The following is a 15,219-nucleotide window of genomic DNA, read 5'->3' on the forward strand; positions in this document are numbered from 1 at the left end:
AGAGCACGATAATCAAAATCGACAAATTTTGTGCGCGCGCGCAGAAGGATAGAAACGGTTGTCGTTTCAATCGAGTTTTCGTTTCGATTCTCACCATTCGATTTCCCGAGATTGTACGATGTTAAAGAAATCGAATTACCGTCGACGTGAGTCGATTTTTCCATAACCATCAACAGCGCCGATTAAATTAATACATAGAAGGCGAAACGTACCGATATTCGACTCTTATTTAACGAAAGTTCGTAACCTAAGAGTTTAGCTATATTTATCAATGTTTCTTAATACATACTTTTATCAGACGATATATTAACACTTTTCAACGTTATATCAAAGAAATATCGATTAGTAAATAGTGTCAGATAATTGTAATTATCGATTATAAATATCGACGATGCCAGTGTCAAGTGCTTTGCCTTGTACGCGAATGGAGAATTGGTTACGGTTCTCATTTTCGCCGTTTCGCCAAATCTACGATTCTTGACAACGCATCGTAACTATAATTTTCTTTCTTGTTAGGCACCGCGCTAATGTTACGACCCTCCAGCTTCTCGATCTTCTCGACAGCCTTCGTACCGTTATAAATCTTCACTCTGGAAGTATCGATACTACCGCCGACGAGGTCGCCAACTTCTTGATACGCTCTATCCGACAAATTCGACAGGAGGCCCTCCTCTAGCATAGGCGCTTCCAACAACACCACGTTCTCGACTGGCACCGAGTCTTTGATGATCGATCCGGGCTTTGGAGTAGACGCGTTTCGATCGCAGGCGCCGCGTTTCCTCTTTTCCTCGTCGGCGAGGGACCATTCGCGAAGAAGCTGCCGGAAGTCCGCCGTGTCGACCGTCATTCCCATATCATCGGCTTCACGAGAGATACCGTACGCTTTCTCCAGATATCCGGCCAAACTCAAGTCCACCAACTTGTCGACCATTTTAGCCCGTTTCTCGTGAGGTAGCGGCTGCTTCTTCTTCTCTTTCCAAGCAACGAGTTGCCTGTTTGCGTTTCGAACCTTTTTGGGGCAGGTCTTCTTGCACGGTCTTTCGCCTGTAAGGGAAAGCCGAAAGTTCGACAGTTCGATCAATCGATACGCGAGTCAGAATCGGTTGCAGACTCCGATTTACGGCTTCCACGCTAAATATGCATGGTTGTCGAAATAAAAGTCACGTCCTAAGAAGAACGACAAAGGGAAAATACAATTCTAATATTATACGGTAAATGCTTTTTCGTTCGACTCCCCATGTACACGCTCCTTCCCTTCTCGCGCCACTGCGTCAATATTTTATTTCCATTATATCGTAAATCTTTTACTGTGACATCCGTGCTATGCACCTACGTACGTTTACCAACATACGAAAACACCGTTCACCACATATATAGAAACATAATATGTACACTGTGAGTCTCCGCGGAATACCGAAGGAGAATTACATCGAAATGTTTATACGCTTTGAAAGGACACGATCAACGTCGACGAAACAATTGTAAACACGATACATATTGCGATATGCCATTTTTTAAAAAATTCAAACGATCGTAATATACTGCAAAAATGGTATTGTCCAGAATGAAAAAAAATATATACGGAGTACGTGGTTTTCGGTAATCAGTGGAGCGAAATAATAAATAACCAGCGAACGAAATGGTTTCTACGTGTACGAATAACTACATGGATCCGAATGACACGTCAATTAAATTGCCAGTGATCGATGAACGAAGAAAGTATTTAGCGAAAGATTGATCGCTCAGCTAAAGAATGTCGAGGTGCCGTTAAAATATCATAAGGTTGCGAAAAAGTTATTCGTTGGATGGAAATCGGCAACAAGCACGCACGACACCGACATCCTTACCTACACATTCTTCCTCTTGTTTCGGCACGCGACCTTTGCACGCGTCCAGATTTGCCTGAACGTCATCCTCGCCGGCACGAGCAGCGGGTCGTACGCATTGCACTTTACGATGCCTCGTTCCTTTCTTTCCGTCGCAGGCGTTACACTTGCTCCATTGGCTCACACGCCACCTTAAGCAATTCCAATCGTCATACAGCGATCGTAAATATTCGCCGATAAACGAGTAATGGTAATTAGAAAGGATCGTCGCTTATTCGGTCATTAAAATTAAATTGCGTCGAAGAAGAGACAGCGCGATAGTACTAAAGGTATGCTGTTCGCAGTTTCGGGAGGAAAATGTAAGCAGATAGAGAAACGTAAAATCGTAAATAGCACGAAATGGTAGAGTCGATGGTTGTGTGGTTGCATGTACTTTGCTGGACAGGCTTCCGAGTTGCAAACCCTAGTTTTTGGATCTGGTCGTGACATGCCATCGCAAAATTCAAGACTCACTTTTCCACCTTTTTCTTCGATACACGCTGCCTCCGATATCTACACCGAGTAAAAGAGTAATATAGTAACGTCAAAGTCGTTTTCGCTGCGTGAATCGCGATAGTGCCAGATTCGCGACAATGCTTCTTCGAATTATCATTAAGTCGACTTCAATATTCGAATTACCATCGTACCGCCTCCGCATTTAACGCTGCAGTCGCTCCATTCCATGAAATCCCACAGGTATTTCGGCTTGTACGACGGGTCATTTGACATCACGTAATATACATAATGAATCCCAGGATTCTGTCTCGGGTGGAAGAATACGTACTAGAATCATCACGATGGAATGAATCGTTAATGTGGGTATTTAGGAACGATGGTCGATCATCGAGAAAAAATATATTCCGCGCAATTGCCAGCTCCATGCCGATGCCTCACGTTCGTTTACGCGAATCTCTTACGTTCGACGACGAAGCTACGCGACGCACGAATCTATTTTCCTTCGATTTTTTTTTTACTTTCCTTACTCACGAGGGAAAGGCGTTAAAACGATGTAGTCGGCGTTTATCAAAATTCGTATTTACGATCTCGACTATTTCACGCACGGAATTAATACATACTTCTATTCGAATAGGTGTCGTTATAGGGCCCTTTATTTCAATCTCCTCTCTGTTTGGCTCAGGATGCAGGTATACGAGAATCGAGCCTGCACAATCGTAATCACCGCTTCTATATATCACCCTACGATCGTTAGAAAATCGTTCGGTATACGATGAACTTAGTTTGTTCGTTAACACGAGGAAGAATCTTTAACTTCTTAGAGTTAAACATTCAGCTTCGAACGTATTATTTTCACTCTGTACATAATACGTATAATATTATATTTTTAAGACGCCATCGTTTATTTTGTAATAACGATATAGGCAATTACTTGTCTTCGTTCAAACAGTGTGTTTCGCTATTCTCGAGTCTCACCGATAGTACGTTTTTACTCGGCTGCATTTCCGCTACGTATATGCTTCGAGCACCCTGAGGAATAGTAACTATCTTCACGTGCACTAGGAATTCGAAAATTTTCCAATCACCAACAGATTACATTTCGTTGTTGTCGTAAGTATTTCAAATGGACTAAACTCAACTTTTTAGCCATTCACACTCGACAGTCGTCGAACGTTTGTACATCTCGCTGTACTTCGACACACATACGTATACATTCGTAAAAACAATGATTATAAAAGAGTTTCCAGCGTTCTTATTTCCACACTTACCTGTATCGTTAAAGCTTTAACTTGCAAATACTTGCAAATAATGGAAGAAACAGACATAGGAAAATTTTGAATCGAAAACTTTGATGACAGAAAAGAATATAATTTACTGTTGCGAATTCCCGTTTCATTGAAGAAACCTTCTATCGCCTTGCACTTCGTACCATCACCTTTGCACGTTCCACACCTGTCGTCGATGGCATTCGAATCCAACACCCAATCGCAACCGACTTTCTAGAAAATATCATACCTTTCTCGTTTCTAAAGGTTCTGTTTCCTTTTAATTGCGGCTTACTAAGCAAGAAATAGATTCTCTTATTTCTAGAACGAAAACGGTATAGTACTTACCGTACTATATGTATGTCCCTTCAACCTGTAATTGCTAGTAATCAAGTTCGATCGGTTACGATGCCGTCCTTAACGTCCCACGTTATAGTAAACGGAGTAATATCAAGGTACGATCGCAAATAATAAATCAGAAATTAGTTTGTAACTAACTTGACAATCTCGATTAGATAGGTAACTAAATTTTTGTCCCACGAGCTTTAGGATGCTTTTAGGCCATAAAACGTAGTTAGTAGAAAGGTAATGAAAGGTGTGCGAGAGATTAGTCACGAAACTTATCGCACGAACCGTACGAAGGGAATAATTTCGAACCCAAGGCATCTTCTCTTTCGTTTCTATAACGAAAGCATCATAGAACTAGAACGCTACGCTCTTTCGTTGCAGATCACGCGAATACGTCTTCCTGTTTCCTGATTAAATTTACATTGTTAAAGTACTTCCGAGCTTCCGGCATTTTACTCAGCAAATTTCCTCTGTTTTAATCTACATACGATATGATACATCTACGATATTGGAATTGCACATCTGTGAGAAAAATTCGCAACGGCAAATATCCTTTATCCGTGTAAATAACTTTTTGCGTCTCTGTGCTTTCGTTTCTTAGAATCGCTACCGATGCAACGCAATATAAGATACGATGCTCGATCAGCTATAAATGTTCGATAAATACGTAATAGAAAACTATCGGAGAAAAAATATCAGGTCGTAAAATATTACTGAAATGCAACCTAAGAATCTCGAAGTATACACGTATTGCTTAATTCTGAGAAAGAAATCGCAAAGAAATAACGAAGCAAATCGTACGAAAAATTAATAGTTAAGATAGTAAACTCGTCTTTTGAATTAAATTAACGCGATTCGTCGTTCTCACACAATACGTCGAATTTTCCAGGCGATTCCTTGCGAGGAAATTAAATCGCAAAACAGCAATCGCAGTGAAGGAAGAAAAACACAAGAGGTAATCGTGATATTTGCTTACCCTGCATGTACCACCGACGCACATGTTGTTAGTACCGCCCTTGCAGGGAGTAGAATCGTTTGCCACTTGGAACTTGGTGAATACGTTCTTTTCATTGATGCAGTACAAGTTGCACGGATCGAGCGTTGGATCGTGGATAGTGTACGCAGTCCAGTTATGCTTGCCGTCGGTCAAGATTTTTCGCTCGTTGTACCAACTGCACTGCAACTGGCGATACGATGGTTTCCTATGGTCGCAGGGCTGCACAATGCAGGGTCGTCGTTTTTCACAAAAGGGATATATCGCTGCCGCAGAGGTTAGCGATCACGCGGCAAAAAGGGTGATATATTAGCAAAAAGCGTTAAGAGCTGGGTGTGCAGCCGAAAATGATTAATGGCGTGAGACAGAACCGTAGTAGAGTAATTCGTTGACGATCGTTTAAGCCGTAGCAGGTCGCCGGCTGCCTTTCCGCAGCTACGAAAACAATCTTTCCTAACATTTCGTTTCTTCTTTCTTTTCGCTGAACTAGGTAACGATAAAATTAATCGACCATCGTAACGTTAAACGAAGATTATCATACAAGATACAAAATAAATATTATATATCAGATTTCTAGAAATAGGCCGTTATACGAAGAACATAAGGATGCTATCGTGGTTTGCATGAAGTACGCGCTCATGTACACACGAGCGCACGCGATCTTCTACATCTAACTAGATCTCCGTGAAACTAGGCTGCAGAGTTTAGGGCTGAACGAAACTTTAAATTAAAATTTCTCCTATAGATAACGCAATTAAAATACTCCTTTCTTAGCTAAGCCTAAATCGACAGTGACTTAAGTATGCGAAAGTTAGCTAAAACATCAGTAGTTTACAATATTTAACCTAAAATCAAACGTTCGACAAAAATAAGTTTGGAAGAACAACGAAGCTACACGTGGGCTCGCAAATATAGTATTCAGGTTAAAAAAAAAAAAAATAATAAAAACGAGGATTAACATTTTGCAGCTACTTTTCGACGAAAATTTTGTTTAACGCTGCAATCAAATATCTTTTCTCGGCCGAGACAAGGAAAAATATATAAAAAGAAACGAATCGACGAGGTGAGAAACAATATCCCGTACACAATTGGAAATAGAAGAGAGCAAAGAAGAGTAGAAGAAAGAGAAGGATCGAGTAGAAAGGGGAAGGGGAAGGAGAAGGGTAAGGAAGAAATGAAGTCGAAACGGCACCACACACGGTCGATTCGCATAGAAAGACAGTGGAATTTACCATGGTGTTGCAAATGGCTAACTTCTTTCTCTCTCCGATGCAGTATCTGCCTTTGTTGGCGGGCGGCGGATTGTCACATTCTCTCTCGGCGAATTTCAAGCCACCGCCGCAGCTTCTGCTGCAACCGCTCATGGGACCCCATTTGCTCCAGCCACCGTGCACCGCCGTCGGTCGGGTGCCCATAGCCACGCATTTCTTGTGAATGCACCACTGAATACAGGCTAGTTCTTTATTCTTCGCTCGTTTCGTCGCGAAATGCTTTGCTTTGTAGCGTTTTTGGTACGAAATTTTACGGAAAATTTTACGGAAAATTTTACGGAAAATTTTACGGAAAATTTTACGGAAAATTTTGCGAAAAATTTTGTCAAATGGAACATACTGATATTAACACGTTCCACGTCGCGTGCAATCAAAGACTTTGGTAGAAGTAAATTTTGCAATGGATAAATAAAGGCTACATACTTTCGCTACATCTTCCTAAAAGGCAAACGTAACAGAGGTTCCGCGTCTTACATTTTTTACGACAGATCGAAACTTTACAAAGGCTGTTATTCGTACGAACATTTCTGCTTAGACTCACCGCTCGCATTGTTACAGCGAGCTTTGTGCGTTTTTCACGTGAGTTACGACGCGTCACAGAAATTTTAAATTATTCTCTTTCGACTGCGCTCTCTGCTCTCGTATTTTACGGTATAATCCTTTGTCAACGGGACAACTAGGAGCAACGATTGCAAAATAGCTACATGAAAAGTGCGCGAGTAATTTTATCTTAAAAGAAAAAGGACGAAAAATTAAAGTAACGACTGGAATGGTAACGCGATCAGAGGCGCAACTGGAGAGACGTTTAAGGCGCGATAATTTCCATGGAGAAATGCATAAATTGATACTGTTACAGAGTGCGCTTTTGTTCTCGGTAAATCCAATTCAACGAACCAAATTCTCGCCGCATTTTGATCCTTCGGCCATGGGTGATCCCCGGGAGAAACAGCTTCCGTTCTTCCCTTCGCACCATAGCATCTCGCACATTGCATCTCGCTGAAACATACGGAACGTTCGTTCGCCATAGGAACGAGGATAATCAAATTATTCTTCGGGGTTTAACGAAATATATAAAACGCGAAGTAGTAACTTTCGCTATGAGCAAGTTAAACCCCATCCATCGACCTGTTCCCCGTGAGAATAACCGAGTCGTTTCTAGACCGACCGTATGTGATACGATACCATTGCCGAGCAACGGTTCGATCTCAACTTCTAAATAAATTCGTGCATAGAAGCAAGTGGCGTTCTGTTAAAATTATTCTCCAATTATTTGCAATTCTACGAAAACTGATAAACCTGTTTCGAAGATTTGCGAAGCAATCCTTTAAACGCATAGGTAGTATCTGTTAGGTAAGTGCGATAAAGTTTCGATAAAACTGACCTTCTACACTGTGCGTTTACCAGAAATACTAATTTTCGATTCATCCTGTGTCCTATAAATAAACGACGTTCTACAAATAGCAAGAGAAAATACGGAAATATACCCCGGTATCGCCAGGGCAAATCTTCGACCCGGGAAAGTTCATGTCGCATTGAAAATTGCCGTCGTACATCGCACCGGGTAACATGTCCGGATACTTGAATTTCTCCGGCGGATTTCTTGGATCGTCGATCAAGCACTCGCCCAAGCCGCTCCTAATCGATCGACACGAGGCTTTCGACTCGCGATAGAACAAAGTAAAACAAAGCATACATATATCGAAAGATTTACTCGAGCAAGGTAGTGATGTATTTCCTGCTGCAAGTCGACCATCTCAACGAATAGATGTTGACAATGGGTGACATGAGGAAATAACTGTTATCGTTATCTTTGGGTGGACAGCCACTGATAGCGACATCGTCGTGCGAACAGCCCATCCTGGAAAATCACATCTTGCAAAATTACTTCCCTTTTGTAACCACCTATTGTCGCGAAAAATTCCGAATGGAATATTTTCGAAAAGAAAGTCCTCTGTTCCACTCGACTCCTATCTCTTAATCCCTTCGCAGCTAAAAAATCAGGCAAAACGAATCCCGCTTGTTCGTCGCGATTCCACGTTCCGAAGCGAGTTTTCGTTAAAGCGGGTCGAAAAAACGAATTCGTGCTTTTAATGGATTTTGAAAGATCGCTAGAAGCGAAGGGATTAAGGTTGGTAAAGAAACGTGCATGGACAGTACACGTGACCAACTTCGTGGCTAATTACGATTCCAAGCAATAGGCCACTATCTTCGGTGATGCAAGCTGCTTTTTCGGGATCGCAGGCAGTTCCGACATACGCCAGGCCCATCAGATTGCAATTCGGTGCGCCTTCCGCGCAAATATCGTACCTGAAACGCACGTTACGATGTTTCGTTACGATCGTTCTCTACTCTCGATGAAGTAAAATTTTACCTAGTTACAAGAACCGCTATGTCGTAATGGTTGGGGTGAGTGTGATCCGTAGGGTTCATCTTTTGGGCCCATTTGGCAAAGCTCGCTAACGTTGCCTCGGCTGCGGGACTAATAAGCAGATCTATCTACGGGAAAACCGTCTTGATAAAATATCTCGAATATCTCACTTTCAACATTTACGATATTCTTCATCCCGTGTGGATTAATTGCTAAAACGGATTCTCGTATTTTTAGTCCTCTAACTAGTTACGTGTTACCTCTTCCTTTTCCTTCTCCAAATATATAATGCGGACGACGACCATGTCTATTTGATTGCCGACAGATCTGTCGTGATAAAAGTCCGACACCATGTTCATGATAGTCAACAGGTACTGTTCGTAGTTGCTGTTGTTGTAAAAGTCGAGAAACCTTCTGTCCGCGACCAATCCAATCTCTACGAAGCGATGAATACTGTGGGTCAAGGAAGTGCCCTTACCAACCTCGGCATTCTCTTCCATTAGTCGCTTCTGTCGTTTGGCCAACTGTTCCGCCCACGCCGCCTCCCAGTCATCTGCAAACGGAACGACAACGGCTCGTATCGCTTTATCCGTTTCGAAGATCGGCCTTTATCTTCTAACCTCGATGCAGATGGTTTATTTAAAATGTACTCTTGGCAAAAGAGATCTTGTAAAACTCACGGACAAAAAATTTTTGGAGAGATATCGCGGCGAAGAGTAGACTCGTATAAATCGACGACTACTAACCGGAAGTTCCGCAGTAATTCTTGGAAGAATCGTCCCGACTCTCCTTCTTTTCGTGCCAGTCATCCCGCTTGTAAGCTATGTGAACGTGCTGTCCATCCTGCTGCGGTTCTGCTTCGTTCACCGGCTCGATGAAGTACCGGCCGTGATTAGTTTGCACGTAACCAACCTGCATGAGATCCACAGCCACTTATCGACTTTTCGTTAATCAACGTTATTGTAAATAAGATATGGGACTCGGTTCCGTCGGCAGGAGACGCCTGCAAAGAGATGCAATTACGCGAACCTCCCAATCGGGTTAACACCGAGAACGACGTCGATACCGAACTAACTTGTAATTGCAGTTTCTCTCTCGCGTATGATACGTGTGTGCACGCGTGCCGTGCCGTGCCGTGCCGTGCCGTGCCGGCGTGGCGTGGCTACGTGACCGCGTTTCTTGCCCGTTTAAACCCACCGAATCCGTGCCGAATTTCCATTCGCGGATCACGAAATTACGCGGCCACGCTTTGGAAATTACAATCCAACGATCCTAATTAGGGGATCGGTTGTTACGCGCAACATTTATCGTAGCTAGAACTAACGGTATAATTCAAAATTCGGGCTTCGCGTCTCCCAATAGCGCAAACAAACAGGCCCTCGGTAATTCACGGGAAATTGTGGTCTACAGGACAGAGAAGAGCGCGTACCGTGCGCCGTGATATTTGCGAAAATTTACAGATTCAATAACGCTCTATGTGGCCGATTCGATTCACCGGTAGTTACAATACCTGGCTCGAGTAACTTCACCGCCTCGAACGAGTAACGACGCGCCTGGGAACGCTAACCAGAAGGTGTCTTTTAAATTACGGCCGCCTCCTCGCCTTTCGACATTCCTACCTTCCGAGCTTTACCCTACGAAATACGCGCTCCAAAGACCAACGAGATAGATACGGTTTCTTTTCCTCGAGAGTAACGATCGAACACGTAAAATTGAACGGAAGGAAACACGATGGCTACATTATACTCGACGAATTGTATAAGCGTCGTCCAATAGTAGCTACTTGCCGATATACAACAGGTATTCGATTACCCACGTTGCTGCAACCATATTTCAACAATTTGCTCAACTTTTTTTTTATTCGTTTGACTCGTTATATCGTTTATTTAACTTATTTTCCCCTTAAGAGCCGAATAAGTCGACAACGACTCGACGGCCAAGCTTACGATATCTCATGCTGTTATTCCGTTTCTAAATCTCGGCCCTTTCGGAAGCCCGATTTTGCTCGAATGATTTACTTAAAAAAGCCATTATGCGGAGATAATTCGAAATTCGTTTCTCCGAATCATCGTCTACTTCCGATTTCTGAATTCAAGCAAGCAGAATCGGATCATTGTCACCGAGAGGAGGAGATTATGCAGATCGCGTCTCGCTATGCAACGCAGCGCGGCAATTGCATCAAGTTGAAAGCATGAGCCACTCTGTCTGCATGTTTCGCAGTTGAATTCTCGAAATTCTCCCGGGAATCGGCCGAGACTCCGAACCATTAAACGCGACCGAACGATCGTGCATGCTGGCTTTGATCCCAAAACAATCGATCGTCGCGTCGAATCGGCAACACGGTCCCGGTACGCGTCCATCTAAATGCAAATACCTCATATTAATTTGCATCCGCTTAAGTGCATAATAAGAGGCTTGATTAGCCTCGAAGAGACGCACGCCACCGTGTTCTCATCGTGGATTATATCGTTACGGAGCGTGTCTAGTCTAGCGAATTCAATTGTACGAAATCTTTCCGGAGTTGCTAGATCATCGACAAGAATTAACCACGAAGTCTAGGTTCGATACGTTGTTGGCCTCGATCGTATTCATACCTATCTTCGAACCAAGAAGCGTGCTTTGCGAGGGGGGCGGGGGGGTGGGAAAATTTCACGACAATGCAAACTTCGATAATACGACTTTATGCCTTCGAGCTTTCAAGACGATTTAATTAAAAATAAACGTAGATAAAAAGGATAGTATTTACGAACCACACCATCGCAGAGAGAAAGAGCTGCCTTGGATGTGCGATGGCCTCTAACAAAGCCCCGATAATGGCATTGTCGATCGGAGGCTCTCTTGAATCGTAACGCTTCGTTCAAGTTAGTTCTCAGGCCGGTACCCCGCGTCTCGATCACCATGTCGGGCGAGATGAATTCGTGATACGGGTTGAGCTCCACATGGTGTTCGATCCCGTTGAAAGGCAGCACCAGGTGCACTTTATCGGCCTCAAGCTCCTGCTCGCCCGTCTCTGTCGACCTTTTCTTACGTTCGTTGATCTCTTGCCGATCATAGAAATACGGCAACGAGTATGTGTCGAAGCTGCCATCTTCGAACACTCTTCTCGGGATCAAAAATTCCGGCTCGTGGACGTCTCTCGTGTACCTGAACATCGACCACCGGGAAGAGAAGAGTTTTCGTTAAAGAACGTACGAACGACGCATCCTCGTTCCCGCAACAATTTCGCATATCGCTCTTTCTTGCTCGCGCCTGCATATTTTCCGAAATGTTTTCCACGAATGCCTTTGCGAGTCGCGTCGAAAGATTTGCAACGGCATCGTAGAAAAAGCGTTAAACGTACTTGTTCGAATCAACTCGAACTAGAGGCGCTAAATGAGATTCGGTTGCGTGCTGAATTTGGGAAACACGGTTATTAAACTTCGTTATTGAATTCGTAAAGCACAATCCATCAAGATCTTTCGTTTCGTCGACACTCGTAAGTGCACAAAAAACTAAACGAAAACTTTGTCACCTTAACTTGCCTCGTTTCCAGCGTGACGCTCCTATTTCATCCCCAACCCTGTATCAATCCAAACCCGACAACTTCAAGGCCTAGTTATTCGGTTCTCGTGTCCCTAAACTTTAATCATCGATCGAACCAAGGGCAAACTTATTGCAACGGGCAAAAAGGCGCAAGTTTTCGAAACGAGCGACGCAATACGATCGTCCCTGGTTGTTCCGTTCGGCAAAGGAAAATCCTCGATGACACGGTCGAGAGAGCGGAAGAACGAAAGAACGTGCCGGGAAAGTTATGGGGCATTTGTTAGCGAGATGCCAAACTCGGACAGTCAAGCGAGACAGGCGAAAGACAAAGAGCGAGAACAATTCGATCGGATCAGGTCGGACGAAATGGTCGACTGGACAAACGGTTCGCGTGGTAGAGTGCATCGAGCTGAGGATTTCCTAGCCGAAACGTGGTAACCGTGGCAAGCTGCTAGTGCACTTACCTACCATGGTATACGTTTGCACGTCCGTTGCCGTGTCTCTTCGATGGATCGGTGTCCGCGATCGCGATGATGCCGAAGAACGTCAGAAGTGCTTGGAATCCGTTCATGACAGGCTACTTTTTTCTGTGGATCTCGTGAACACTGCCGCGAAGCTGCGGAACAACGAAAACTTTGCGCAACTGTTTTCCTTTCACGGATAAATTCTGTATACAGATCCTTTCTCTATATATCGCCGGTGAAAAATTTCCACTCTTAACTCCATACGCTAAGCTAAAAACTAATTTTTTTCCCCGTTCTCATATATGTAGTTATACATCGTGTAAAAATAGAATACAGCTATATACTTGCTCGTCGAAGGTTAAACCGATTCTACGTAGAGAATTTGATTTTTCCGTACGATCTTAATTAAGTGTGGTTGACCGTAGCTATTAGGTCGTTAATCGTAGCAATGCAAGATGGTCGTTGGAACGAACATTACGTCGATATTACGAAGCAACCTACGATACGTTTAAAAAACTGCCACCTTAAAACGACAAGTATTCGCAGCAGAAATTACAAGTTTCTTCTCCAGCGGAACGGAAACTTGTAATTTCTGCCGCAAATATCGCTCGTCGCTTGTCGTTTTAAAAAATACGCCTATATATTCTGATCCTTTTACCGATATTACAAGATGTGCTCGATGTTCGCAAACACGAAGATTCGTGAACGTTTGATCGCGATTTTGATCGCTACAGGCGAATAATTCGATTACGATTCGATAAAGGGAATTAAAGATGACTCGCTTGTACAGCGATATGAACGTACCCGACGTTCCAAAGAATTTGATGGACAAACTCGATAAACGAATTTGAGCTTAGGGCAGAGTCACCCGGTATATTGGCTACGTGCGCGGTTCTTCCAATGGTTATACTCGAATCGATCCAAATATGGATTCAATCAACCTTCGGATCGAACCTGATAGGTAGGTCAATTTTAGTTGACTTTTTGGTCGTGCTGGCCCAACCGAGATCAGCCCCCCCACCCGTTCTTTCCTCTGCTTTTGGTCGTCGCGATTCCATCATATCGCGTGCAGCAGTAATTGTTTCTCTTCATAATTGTTTATCATCGAATCGAATTATTATCGAATAATTCTCTTACTCTTCAACGTCAGAATTTTAAATCTTATCGCAACTGGACTCCATTCGTACGAAATTGAAATGTTTCGTTCGAATTATTGTAATTATTGTATTATGTGTAAATAGTCGTCGTCCAGTGTACGCGTTAACTATAACCCCAAAGTATCCACGTCACAGGCAAAAATGTCATCGACGTTTCAATTGCCACGCGAAACCTATAGCGATCACGGTGATTTATAGCCAACAGAAAAATCGGCTTATCGACGCATCTTATTTAGCCATTTAGCTAATCCTGTAGAAGATCGGTGTAAACCTCGCTGTAGTTTTACTCGAGAATCTTCGTCGAGAAAGTCGTCCTCTTGACGTTGAAACAAAACGAGGAAATATAACTGGATAGGTATATCTTTGGAGGTGTGTGGTTAAAGCTTCGGGGTGGTCCATTCTTGCCTGTCACTGCGGTTGTCAATGACAACCGGTCATTGGCCGGGGAATAATTGAGGTTGCCAGTCAAAGGAGCAGAAAAGGAAGACGCGCAAATTACCAGGATCGACCGGAAGCGTCTAGGATAAACTCGACTCGATGACTCGCAGACAAAATGTCCTGTCAGGCAACGTGTTTCGCTGAACGGGTTGCGCGCTGTTTCTCACTTTGTTTTCATTTTTAAAGAGATAGCGACACCGGCCATATATTCGACCAATATAAAGCAAAGAACCGCGACGTGTTCATCTCTAGAGCGAGCGTTCCTTATCGTTAGCGTGGCATTAGAAGGATTTCTTCTGTGGGCATGATACGGAACGAGATAAAAGAACGTCGTGCAGGGTGGCGATGGTAACGCAAAGTCGAAAAGCCGGCGAGAGTAATACGGAATGCCGACAGAATTGTCAAAGATAAATTGCGCTGGAATTTAATTGGCGGCCGCGCGTGCCGAACGCATCTATTGAATTTCGCAGACCGACGTAGCCCCCGTGTCTGTTTACTTTCTTCTAACACAGAACCGAACAAACAATCACGCGCGTTCAACGATCTGCTCTTTCCGTGACATTAATGTCGCATTCCGAATAATTCACCTTGTTGCCTGAATGGACGACAATGTGCATTCGATCGGTATGTACGAACGTCTACTGGAGAAAGACTATGACCGTAGAACGTGATTATCCGATTCAGAAAAGCCTAACCTACGATTACTGGTTAACGAAGAGTTATTAAAACGAAACGTATAATTCTTTCCTCGTCGTTTATAAGGATTTTTCGTTATTTTATTGTGTTTATTTCTTATACGTGTATAAGATCGGTTTAAAGTCGATCGTGTAAGTATATTTTAAGCACCGAACGAACAACCCATCGTAGCATATGAAAATAAGTTTGCGGAAACCTTCGTAGTCTTACGATCAGTCTTAGGACTCGATCACCTAACTTTTGCATTTGTCGACCGAATCATAAATCGGTCATCGATAGTAACGCTTCCAACGTAGACCATTAGTATATGAAAAGAAACGGCAACAACACACACATACACTCGTGTACAAACAAAATAGAATGGGAATGTAGCTC

At 43.3% G+C, this 15,219-nt stretch overlaps 1 protein-coding gene across 1 annotated transcript; it reads right to left on the minus strand.

Annotated features, from left to right (window-relative positions):
- Positions 1–445: 445 nt before the first annotated feature.
- LOC117160081 (A disintegrin and metalloproteinase with thrombospondin motifs 12) lies at positions 446–12,660 on the minus strand. The gene is made up of 18 exons (XM_076627217.1): positions 12,554–12,660; positions 11,318–11,711; positions 9,314–9,479; positions 8,828–9,120; positions 8,571–8,695; positions 8,357–8,506; positions 7,911–8,057; positions 7,684–7,834; positions 7,094–7,195; positions 6,161–6,370; positions 4,911–5,150; positions 3,697–3,820; positions 3,253–3,379; positions 2,942–3,062; positions 2,505–2,648; positions 2,260–2,378; positions 1,848–2,017; positions 446–1,044 (listed from the first exon to the last, which is right to left on the minus strand). The coding sequence occupies exons 1-18, from the start codon at positions 12,658–12,660 to the stop codon at positions 446–448; spliced, it is 3,489 nt and encodes a 1,162-aa protein (XP_076483332.1).
- Between the last annotated feature and the right edge of the window lie 2,559 nt (positions 12,661–15,219).

Source organism: Bombus vancouverensis, chromosome 2 (genome assembly GCF_051014615.1).
Source record: "Bombus vancouverensis nearcticus chromosome 2, iyBomVanc1_principal, whole genome shotgun sequence".
NCBI lineage: Eukaryota > Metazoa > Arthropoda > Insecta > Hymenoptera > Apidae > Bombus > Bombus vancouverensis.

Bases quoted from the DNA above. Each gene is read 5' to 3' on its own strand.
- LOC117160081 (XM_076627217.1), bottom strand. From the start codon at position 12,660: ATGAACGGATTCCAAGCACTTCTGACGTTCTTCGGCATCATCGCGATC. The intron at 7,835-7,910 runs GTAAATCTTTCG...TCGATCGATTAG, and splicing joins TACATCACTACCTTGCTCGA to GAGCGGCTTGGGCGAGTGCT. The intron at 3,821-4,910 runs GTAAGCAAATAT...GATATTTTCTAG, and splicing joins GCGTCGGTGGTACATGCAGG to AAAGTCGGTTGCGATTGGGT.